The following is a 12,621-nucleotide window of genomic DNA, read 5'->3' on the forward strand; positions in this document are numbered from 1 at the left end:
ACTCTCTTAATAACATAGCTCTGTCTTCAACTCCCTTAATAACATAGCTCTGTCTTCAACTCCCTTAATAACATAGCTCTGTCTACAACTCTCTGTCTTCAACTCCCTTAATAATATAGATCTGTCTTCAACTCCCTTAATAATATAGCTCTGTCTTCAACTCCCTTAATAACATAGCTCTGTCTTCAACTCCCTTAATAACATAGCTCTGTCTTCAACTCTCTGTCTTCAACTCCCTTAATAACATAGCTCTGTCTTCAACTCCCTTAATAACATAGCTCTGTCTTCAACTCCCTTAATAACATAGCTCAGTCTTCAACTCCCTTAATAACATAGCTCTGTCTTCAACTCCCTTACTAACATAGCTCTGTCTTCAACTCCCTTAATAACATAGCTCTCTCTTCAACTCCCTAAATAACATAGCTCTCTCTTCAACTCCCTTAATAACATAGCTCTTTCTTCAACTCCCTTACTAACATAGCTCTGTCTTCAACTCCCTTAATAACATAGCTCTGTCTTCAACTCTCTGTCTTCAACTCCCTTAATAACATAGCTCTGTCTTCAACTCTCTGTCTTCAACTCCCTTAATAACATAGCTCTGTCTTCAACTCCCTTAATAACATAGCTCTGTCTTCAACTCCCTAAATAACATAGCTCTCTCTTCAACTCCCTTACTAACATAGCTCTGTCTTCAACTCCCTTAATAACATAGCTCTGTCTTCAACTCCCTTAATAACATAGCTCTCTCTTCAACTCCCTTAATAACATAGCTCTCTCTTCAACTCCCTTACTAACATAGCTCTGTCTTCAACTCCCTTAATAACATAGCTCTGTCTTCAACTCCCTTAATAACATAGCTCTGTCTTCAACTCCCTAAATAACATAGCTCTGTCTTCAACTCTCTGTCGTCAACTCCCTTAATAACATAGCTCTGTCTTCAACTCTCTGTCGTCAACTCCCTTAATAACATAGCTCTGTCTTCAACTCCCTTAATAACATAGCTCTGTCTTCAACTCCCTTAATAACATAGCTCTGTCTTCAACTCCCTTAATAACATAGCTCTGTCTTCAACTCCCTTAATAACATAGCTCTGTCTTCAACTCCCTTAATAACATAGCTCTGTCTTCAACTCCCTAAATAACATAGCTCTGTCTTCAACTCCCTAAATAACATAGCTCTCTCTTCAACTCCCTTAATAACATAGCTCAGTCTTCAACTCCCTTAATAACATAGCTCTGTCTTCAACTCCCTTACTAACATAGCTCTGTCTTCAACTCCCTTAATAACATAGCTCTCTCTTCAACTCCCTAAATAACATAGCTCTCTCTTCAACTCCCTTAATAACATAGCTCTTTCTTCAACTCCCTTACTAACATAGCTCTGTCTTCAACTCCCTTAATAACATAGCTCTGTCTTCAACTCTCTGTCTTCAACTCCCTTAATAACATAGCTCTGTCTCCAACTCCCTTAATAACATAGCTCTGTCTTCAACTCCCTTAATAACATAGCTCTGTCTTCAACTCCCTTAATAACATAGCTCTGTATTCAACTCCCTTAATAACATAGCTCTGTATTCAACTCCCTTAATAACATAGCTCTGTCTACAACTCCCTTAATAACATAGCTCTGTATTCAACTCCCTTAATAACATAGCTCTGTCTTCAACTCTCTGTCTTCAACTCCCTTAATAACATAGCTCTGTCTTCAACTCCGTTAATAACATAGCTCTGTCTTCAACTCCCTTACTAACATAGCTCTGTCTTCAACTCCCTTAATAACATAGCTCTGTCTTCAACTCCCTAAATAACATAGCTCTCTCTTCAACTCCCTTAATAACATAGTTCTGTCTTCAACTCCCTTAATAACATAGCTCTGTCTTCAACTCCCTAAATAACATAGCTCTGTCTTCAACTCTCTGTCTTCAACTCCCTAAATAACATAGCTCTGTCTCCAACTCCCTTAATAACATAGCTCTGTCTTCAACTCCCTTAATAACATAGCTCTGTCTTCAACTCCCTTAATAACATAGCTCTGTATTCAACTCCCTTAATAACATAGCTCTGTCTTCAACTCTCTGTATTCAACTCCCTTAATAACATAGCTCTGTCTTCAACTCCCTTAATAACATAGCTCTGTCTTCAACTCCCTTAATAACATAGCTCTGTATTCAACTCCCTTAATAACATAGCTCTGTATTCAACTCCCTTAATAACATAGCTCTGTCTACAACTCCCTTAATAACATAGCTCTGTATTCAACTCTCTGTATTCAACTCCCTTAATAACATAGCTCTGTCTTCAACTCCCTTAATAACATAGCTCTGTCTTCAACTCCCTAAATAACATAGCTCTCTCTTCAACTCCCTTAATAACATAGCTCTGTCTTCAACTCTCTGTCTTCAACTCCCTTAATAACATAGCTCTGTCTTCAACTCCCTTAATAACATAGCTCTGTCTTCAACTCCCTAAATAACATAGCTCTCTCTTCAACTCCCTTAATAACATAGCTCTGTCTTCAACTCTCTGTCTTCAACTCCCTTAATAACATAGCTCTGTCTTCAACTCCCTTAATAACATAGCTCTGTCTTCAACTCCCTTAATAACATAGCTCTGTCTACAACTCCCTTAATAACATAGCTCTGTATTCAACTCTCTGTATTCAACTCCCTTAATAACATAGCTCTGTCTTCAACTCCCTTAATAACATAGCTCTGTCTTCAACTCCCTAAATAACATAGCTCTCTCTTCAACTCCCTTAATAACATAGCTCTGTCTTCAACTCTCTGTCTTCAACTCCCTTAATAACATAGCTCTGTCTTCAACTCCCTTAATAACATAGCTCTGTCTTCAACTCCCTTAATAACATAGCTCTGTCTTCAACTCCCTTAATAATATAGCTCTGTCTTCAACTCCCTTAATAACATAGCTCTGTCTTCAACTCCCTTAATAACATAGCTCTGTCTCCAACTCCCTTAATAACATAGCTCTGTCTCCAAATCCCTTAATAACATAGCTCTGTCTCCAACTCCCTTAATAACATAGCTCTGTCTTCAACTCTGTCTTCAACTCCCTTAATAACATAGCTCTGTCTTCAACTCTCTGTCTTCAACTCCCTAAATAACATAGCTCTGTCTTCAACTCTCTGTCTTCAACTCTCTTAATAACATAGCTCTGTCTTCAACTCCCTTAATAACATAGCTCTGTCTTCAACTCCCTTAATAACATAGCTCTGTCTTCAACTCCCTAAATAACATAGCTCTGTCTTCAACTCTCTGTCTTCAACTCTCTTAATAACATAGCTCTGTCTTCAACTCTCTGTCTTCAACTCTCTTAATAACATAGCTCTGTCTTCAACTCCCTTAATAACATAGCTCTGTCTTCAACTCCCTTAATAACATAGCTCTGTCTTCAACTCCCTAAATAACATAGCTCTGTCTTCAACTCTCTGTCTTCAACTCTCTTAATAACATAGCTCTGTCTTCAACTCTCTGTCTTCAACTCTCTTAATAACATAGCTCTGTCTTCAACTCCCTTAACCTGTCTAGGATCAGCGTGGCGCTAGCGGCACACCCCCCCCCCCCCCCACTGAAAAACCAGTGCCGCGAAATTCAAAAAAATATTTTTTTAAAATATTTAACTTTCACACATTAAAGTCCAATACAGCTAATGAAAGACACAGATCTTATGAATCCAGTCAACATTTCCGATTTTTAAAATGTTTTACAGGGAAGACACAATATGTAAAGATGTACATCTATTACCTAAAAACACATTAGCATAATCCACCATCTTTTATTTGTCCACCAACACCAGTAGCCATCACCAATTCGGCTAAACTAAGATATTTATAGCCCCTAACCAACAAAAAAACTCATTAGATGACAGTCTGATAACATATTTATGGTATGGGATAGGTTTTGTTAGAAAAAAGTGCATATTTCAGGTATATGGCATAGTTTACAATTGCACCCACCATCACAAATGGACTAGAATAATTACAATGAGCAACGTGTTTACCTAACTACTAATCATCAAACATTTCGTAAAAATACACAGCATACACGAATCGAAAGACACAGATCCTGTGAATACAGACAATATTTCAGATTTTCTAAGTGTCTTACAGCGAAAACACAATAAATCGTTATATTAGCTTAGCACATAGCAATTAGCAGCCCAGCATTGATTCTAGCCAAAGTGAGCGATAAAAGTCAACATCGCCAAAAGATATTAATTTTTTCACTAACCTTCTCAGAATTCTTCCGATGACACTCCTGTAACATCACATTACAACATGCATATACAGTTTGATCGAAAATGTTTATATTTAGCCACCAAAATCATGGTTAGACAATGTGAAATGTAACTCGGCTGGTCAGAATTTGTCCTTGCGCCACTTAGACAGTGATCTACTCTTATACATAAATACTCATAAACGTGACTAAAAAATATAGGGTGGACAGGGATTGATAGACAATTTAATTCTTAATACAATTGCGTTATTACATTTTTTAATTTATCCTTACTTTTCAATACAATTTGCGCCAAGCGAAGCTACGTCAAAAAACATGGCGTCCTAAGCCACTAAAATGTTTCGACAGAAACACGATTTATCATAATAAAAATGTCCTACCTTGAGCTGTTCTTCCATCAGTATCTTGGGCAAAGGATCCTTTCTTGGGAGAAATCGTCTTTTGGTGGAAAGCTGTCCTCTTGCCATGTGGAAATGTCAACTACGTTCGGGATGAACTGAAAAGCGTGCCCAACTTTTCACATCGTTGCAAAAATAAATGTCCCAAAATCGCACTAAACGGATATAAATTGCTATAAAACGCTTTAAATTAACTACTTTGTGATGTTTGTAACTCCTATAACGAGTGAAAAGATGACCGGAGAAATATAACAGGCTAAACTAACGCTTGGAACAGGAGAGGGTCGGTGTCTTCCACGCGCGTTACGCAGCAAGAAAAGACTTGCTAGCTAAAGGTTTTTTTCATTTGTAGGGCCTGTGAACGAGCAATCGAGCCCGTTGGAATCGTCATCACGTAAAGGCATCCAGGGGAAGACGTAAGAAGTGTCCGTATAGTCATAGCAACGACAGTGCCCTTTTAACTGACTTCAGAAAAGTGCCCAACATTTCTCAAATCTGACTCCATGTCAGGGAAATTGCTGTAGAATGGGCTCTGTTCCACTTAGAGACAAAATTTCAACTCCTATAGAAACTATAGACTGTTTTCTATCCAATAATAATAATAATATGCATATTGTACGATCAAGGATTTTGTGGGAAGCCGTTTAAAAAATTAGCCACATTAGCATAAATAGTCTAAACAGCGCCCCCATCCCCAACAGGTTAATAACATAGCTCTGTCTTCAACTCTCTGTCTTCAACTCCCTTAATAATATAGCTCTGTCTTCAACTCCCTTAATAATATAGCTCTGTCTTCAACTCCCTTAATAACATAGCTCTGTCTTCAACTCCCTTAATAACATAGCTCTGTCTTCAACTCCCTTAATAACATAGCTCTGTCTTCAACTCCCTTAATAACATTGCTCTGTCTTCAACTCCCTTAATAACATAGCTCTGTCTTCAACTCCCTTAATAACATAGCTCTGTCTTCAACTCCCTTAATAACATAGCTCTGTCTTCAACTCCCTTAATAACATAGCTCTGTCTTCAACTCCCTTAATAACATAGCTCTGTCTTCAACTCTCTGTCTTCAACTCTGACTCTGTGTAAACGTTTGTCTGTGTGTCTGTTGTTTTGTCATGTATTTCCTTCAGTGCTCCATTCTGTTCTGTCTCTAGTTTAGATATTCATTTCTACACTGTAGTGTGTCATTCACCATGTATATTATCATTGTCTTATTTCAGTCAGTAATATCTAGTCTACAGAACCTCTATTGGAGTTAGTCTGCAAGGAATCAAACTCTGACTGAATCATATTGCACTCAACATACCCATCTTCTAGTAGAGTCTTATAGAAGACAAGGAATCAAACTCTGACTGAATCATATTGCACTCAACATACCCATCTTCTAGTAGAGTCTTATAGAAGACAAGGAATCAAACCCTGACTGAATCATATTGCACTCAACATACCCATCTTCTAGTAGAGTCTTATAGAAGACAAGGAATCAAACTCTGACTGAATCATATTGCACTCAACATACCCATCTTCTAGTAGAGTCTTATAGAAGACAAGGAATCAAACTCTGACTGAATCATATTGCACTCAACATACCCATCTTCTAGTAGAGTCTTATAGAAGACAAGGAATCAAACTCTGACTGAATCATATTGCACTCAACATACCCATCTTCTAGTAGAGTCTTATAGAAGACGAGGAATCAAACTCTGACTGAATCATATTGCACTCAACAGACATAGAAGTGACGGCATAAACAACCTTGTAAGACGAGACTATTTCAGTTGATGCCACGATACAAAACAAGACCGATGCTCAGTCCCATGTTCCTCCTTTAGTAGCAGTCTTTTCTGTCTTTTCTTTCCAAAATCTTTCTTGCACTTTTTTTCCCGTCAAATTCTATTTTGTTTATTTTTTGATGTGTGGGGTGGTGAGTCTTCAGGAAGTGTGTTCGGGGGGAGGGGACAGGTAGATGGGCAGGTAGATGGGCAGGTAGATGGACAGGTAGATGGACAGGTAGATGGACAGGTAGATGGACAGGTCGATGGACAGGTCGATGGACAGGTAGATGTGCAGGTAGATGTGCAGGTAGATGGACAGGTAGATGGACAGGTAGATGGACAGGTAGATGGACAGGTAGATGGACAGGTAGATGGACAGGTAGATGGACAGGTAGATGGAGATGTACAGGTAGATGGACAGGTAGATGGACAGGTAGATGTACAGGTAGATGTACAGGTAGATGTAGATGGACAGGTAGATGGACAGGTAGATGGACAGGTAGATGTAGATGTACAGGTAGATGTACAGGTAGATGTAGATGTACAGGTAGATGGACAGGTAGATGTAGATGTACAGGTAGATGGACAGGTAGATGGACAGGTAGATGTAGATGGACAGGTAGATGGACAGGTAGATGGACAGGTAGATGGACAGGTAGATGGACAGGTAGGTAGATGGACAGGTAGATGGACAGGTAGATGTGCAGGTAGAAGTGCAGGTAGATGGACAGGTAGATGGACAGGTAGATGGGCAGGTAGATGGACAGGTAGATGTACAGGTAGATGGACAGGTAGATGTAGATGGACAGGTAGATGGACAGGTAGATGGACAGGTAGATGGACAGGTAGATGGACAGGTAGATGGACAGGTAGATAAACAGGTAGATGGACAGGTAGATGGACAGGTAGATGGACAGGTAGATGTGCAGGTAGATGTGCAGGTAGATGTGCAGGTAGATGTAGATGTACAGGCAGATGTACAGGCAGATGTACAGGCAGATGTACAGGCAGATGTACAGGTAGATGGACAGGTAGATGGACAGGTAGATGGACAGGTAGATGGACAGGTAGATGGACAGGTAGATGTAGATGGACAGGTAGATGTAGATGTACAGGTAGATGTAGATGGACAGGTAAATGGACAGGTAGATGGACAGGTAGATGGACAGGTAGATGGACAGGTAGATGTACAGGCAGATGTACAGGTAGATGGACAGGTAGATGGACAGGTAGATGGACAGGTAGATGGACAGGCAGATGTACAGGCAGATGGACAGGTAGATGGACAGGTAGATGGACAGGTAGATGGACAGGTAGATGGACAGGTAGATGGACAGGTAGATGTACAGGCAGATGTACAGGTAGATGTAGATGGACAGGTAGATGGACAGGTAGATGTGCAGGTAGAAGGACAGGTAGAAGTGCAGGTAGATGGACAGGTAGATGTACAGGCAGATGTACAGGTAGATGGACAGGTAGATGGACAGGTAGATGGACAGGTAGATGGACAGGTAGATGGACAGGCAGATGTACAGGCAGATGGACAGGTAGATGGACAGGTAGATGGACAGGTAGATGGACAGGTAGATGGACAGGTAGATGTACAGGCAGATGTACAGGTAGATGTAGATGGACAGGTAGATGGACAGGTAGATGGACAGGTAGATGTACAGGTAGATGTACAGGTAGATGTAGATGGACAGGTAGATGGACAGGTAGATGGACAGGTAGATGTAGATGTACAGGTAGATGTACAGGTAGATGTAGATGTACAGGTAGATGGACAGGTAGATGTAGATGTACAGGTAGATGGACAGGTAGATGGACAGGTAGATGTAGATGGACAGGTAGATGGACAGGTAGATGGACAGGTAGATGGACAGGTAGATGGACAGGTAGATGGACAGGTAGATGGACAGGCAGATGTACAGGCAGATGGACAGGTAGATGGACAGGTAGATGGACAGGTAGATGGACAGGTAGATGGACAGGTAGATGTACAGGCAGATGTACAGGTAGATGTAGATGGACAGGTAGATGGACAGGTAGATGGACAGGTAGATGTACAGGTAGATGTACAGGTAGATGTAGATGGACAGGTAGATGGACAGGTAGATGGACAGGTAGATGTAGATGTACAGGTAGATGTACAGGTAGATGTAGATGTACAGGTAGATGGACAGGTAGATGTAGATGTACAGGTAGATGGACAGGTAGATGGACAGGTAGATGTACAGGCAGATGTACAGGTAGATGGACAGGTAGATGGACAGGTAGATGGACAGGTAGATGGACAGGTAGATGGACAGGTAGATGGACAGGCAGATGTACAGGCAGATGGACAGGTAGATGTAGATGGACAGGTAGATGGACAGGTAGATGGACAGGTAGATGTACAGGTAGATGTACAGGTAGATGTAGATGGACAGGTAGATGGACAGGTAGATGGACAGGTAGATGTAGATGTACAGGTAGATGTACAGGTAGATGTAGATGTACAGGTAGATGGACAGGTAGATGTAGATGTACAGGTAGATGGACAGGTAGATGGACAGGTAGATGTAGATGGACAGGTAGATGGACAGGTAGATGGACAGGTAGATGGACAGGTAGGTAGATGGACAGGTAGATGGACAGGTAGATGTGCAGGTAGAAGTGCAGGTAGATGGACAGGTAGATGGACAGGTAGATGGGCAGGTAGATGGACAGGTAGATGTACAGGTAGATGGACAGGTAGTGGACAGGTAGATGTAGATGTACAGGTAGATGTAGATGGACAGGTAGATGGACAGGTAGATGTACAGGTAGATGTACAGGCAGATGTACAGGTAGATGGACAGGTAGATGGACAGGTAGATGGACAGGTAGATGGACAGGTAGATGGACAGGTAGATGGACAGGCAGATGTACAGGCAGATGGACAGGTAGATGGACAGGTAGATGGACAGGTAGATGGACAGGTAGATGGACAGGTAGATGTACAGGCAGATGTACAGGTAGATGTAGATGGACAGGTAGATGGACAGGTAGATGTGCAGGTAGAAGGACAGGTAGAAGTGCAGGTAGATGGACAGGTAGATGTACAGGCAGATGTACAGGTAGATGGACAGGTAGATGGACAGGTAGATGGACAGGTAGATGGACAGGTAGATGGACAGGCAGATGTACAGGCAGATGGACAGGTAGATGGACAGGTAGATGGACAGGTAGATGGACAGGTAGATGGACAGGTAGATAAACAGGTAGATGGACAGGTAGATGGACAGGTAGATGGACAGGTAGATGTGCAGGTAGATGTGCAGGTAGATGTGCAGGTAGATGTAGATGTACAGGCAGATGTACAGGCAGATGTACAGGTAGATGGACAGGTAGATGGACAGGTAGATGGACAGGTAGATGGACAGGTAGATGGACAGGTAGATGGACAGGTAGATGTAGATGGACAGGTAGATGGACAGGTAGATGGACAGGTAGATGGGCAGGTAGATGGACAGGTAGTGGACAGGTAGATGTAGATGTACAGGTAGATGTAGATGGACAGGTAAATGGACAGGTAGATGTACAGGTAGATGGACAGGCAGATGTACAGGCAGATGTACAGGTAGATGGACAGGTAGATGGACAGGTAGATGGACAGGTAGATGGACAGGTAGATGGACAGGTAGATAAACAGGTAGATGGACAGGTAGATGGACAGGTAGATGGACAGGTAGATGTGCAGGTAGATGTGCAGGTAGATGTGCAGGTAGATGTAGATGTACAGGTAGATGTACAGGCAGATGTACAGGCAGATGTACAGGCAGATGTACAGGCAGATGTACAGGTAGATGGACAGGTAGATGTGCAGGTAGATGTGCAGGTAGATGTGCAGGTAGATGTAGATGTACAGGTAGATGTACAGGCAGATGTACAGGCAGATGTACAGGCAGATGTACAGGCAGATGTACAGGTAGATGGACAGGTAGATGGACAGGTAGATGGACAGGTAGATGGACATGTAGATGGACAGGTAGATGGACAGGTAGATGGACAGGTAGATGGACAGGTAGATGGACAGGTAGATGGACAGGTAGATGGACAGGTAGATGTAGATGGACAGGTAGATGGACAGGTAGATGGACAGGTAGATGGACAGGTAGATGGACAGGTAGATGTAGATGGACAGGTAGATGGACAGGTAGATGGACAGGTAGATGTAGATGGACAGGTAGATGGACAGGTAGATGGACAGGTAGATGGACAGGTAGATGTAGATGGACAGGTAGATGGACAGGTAGATGGACAGGTAGATGGACAGGTAGATGGACAGGTAGATAAACAGGTAGATGGACAGGTAGATGGACAGGTAGATGGACAGGTAGATGTGCAGGTAGATGTGCAGGTAGATGTGCAGGTAGATGTAGATGTACAGGCAGATGTACAGGCAGATGTACAGGCAGATGTACAGGCAGATGTACAGGTAGATGGACAGGTAGATGGACAGGTAGATGGACAGGTAGATGGACAGGTAGATGTAGATGGACAGGTAGATGGACAGGTAGATGGACAGGTAGATGTAGATGGACAGGTAGATGGACAGGTAGATGGACAGGTAGATGGACAGGTAGATGGACAGGTAGATGGACAGGTAGATGTGCAGGTAGATGTAGATGGACAGGTAGATGGACAGGTAGATTTGCAGGTAGATGTAGATGGACAGGTAGATGGACAGGTAGATGGACTACCTTTCCAAGCCATTTGCTCTCTGTTTGCGTCCCAAATGGCACCCGGTTCCCTTTATAGTGCACTTCTTTTCACCAGGTCACATAGGGCTGCTATTTGGGACACAGCCTCTGACTATATATGTTGTGCCAACATTATATTGTCCCCCCCCCCACTATCTGTCTGCCCTCCCTCAGGACCGAACCGGTCTAAGCTCCAGGACATGTTGGCCAACCTGAGGGACCAGGAGGACATGAATCCCAGAGAACCCTCCTCTACTTCCCAGTCCCGCTCCAACGCACCCAGGCTCAATGAACACCACCAGGACAACCACACTGATGAAGGTACTGACCCTGTCTTTGTCCCTGTCTCTGTACTACCATATATGTGACCGGCTCAAATCGGTCTTATGTAGCAACATTTGAAATTGTGTTTTTTTTACATTGGATAAAAGTAGAGACTCAGAGCTACAAAACTGTATTTGAGGAAACAATGGGAAAGTCATTATGCTTTGAATGTTGATCAACTTGAAAACTCACTTTTGAGAAAACCGTCTTTCAATGTTTTGGTACTACTACTGGAGAGCCCCTCTTTGTCTCCACCCATTCAGCATTGTCCACACCCTCTTTAGCCTTAGCCCCACCCATCTCTTTAACGGTGGATCTGAATGTACTAACAGCAGCAGTCAAGAACCTAAGCTAACTTGCTAGTTACTTCCAGACATCTAAGTGAGAGAGAACAGCTCACTGAACATTACTCGCTTAGGCTGCTTTGTTATCCAGAGCGTTGGTGACTGTAACTGTGCTGTCAGATTGTCCGTTCCAAGTTCAGAGCGTTTCGTGTTGCGTGCACTGGACGCTAAACTAGGTGTTGGACCCAGGGCCAGTCTAAACTAGGTGTTGGACCCAGGGCCAGTCTAAACTAGGTGTTTAAACTGGCCCTGGGTCAAACTAGGTGTTGGACCCAGGGCCAGTCTAAACTAGGTGTTGGACCCAGGGCTAGTCTAAACTAGGTGTTGGACCCAGGGCCAGTCTAAACTAGATGTTGGACCCAGGGCCAGTGTAAACTTGGTGTTGGACCCAGGGCCAGTCTAAACTAGGTGTTGGACCCAGAGCCAGTCTAAACTAGGTGTTGGACCCAGGGCCAGTCTAAACTAGGTGTTGGACCCAGGGCCAGTCTATACTAGGTGTTGGACCCAGGGCCAGTCTAAACTAGGTGTTGGACCCAGGGCCAGTCTAAACTAGGTGTTGGACCCAGGGCCAGTCTAAACTAGGTGTTGGACCCAGGGCCAGTCTATACTAGGTGTTGGGCCCAGGGCCAGTCTATACTAGGTGTTGGGCCCAGGGCTAGTCTAAACTAGGTGTTAGATCCAGGGCTAGTCTATACTAGGTGTTGGACCCAGGGCCAGTCTAAACTAGGTGTTGGACCCAGGGCCAGTCTAGGGCCAGTCTAAACTTGGTGTTGTACCCAGGGCCAGTCTAAACTAGGTGTT

General features: G+C 42.9%; 1 protein-coding gene across 1 annotated transcript in view; it reads left to right on the forward strand.

Annotated features, from left to right (window-relative positions):
* Positions 1-12,621, forward strand: part of LOC129828442 (striatin-like) — a 151,300-nt gene that overhangs the window by 118,664 nt on the left and 20,015 nt on the right. The window contains exon 9 of the mRNA XM_055889489.1: positions 11,327-11,473. Within this exon, the coding sequence (XP_055745464.1) occupies positions 11,327-11,473 (147 nt within the window). The remainder of the gene's footprint in view (positions 1-11,326; positions 11,474-12,621) is intronic.

The sequence above is a fragment of the Salvelinus fontinalis genome, chromosome 30 (genome assembly GCF_029448725.1).
Source record: "Salvelinus fontinalis isolate EN_2023a chromosome 30, ASM2944872v1, whole genome shotgun sequence".
NCBI classification, from domain to species: domain Eukaryota; kingdom Metazoa; phylum Chordata; class Actinopteri; order Salmoniformes; family Salmonidae; genus Salvelinus; species Salvelinus fontinalis.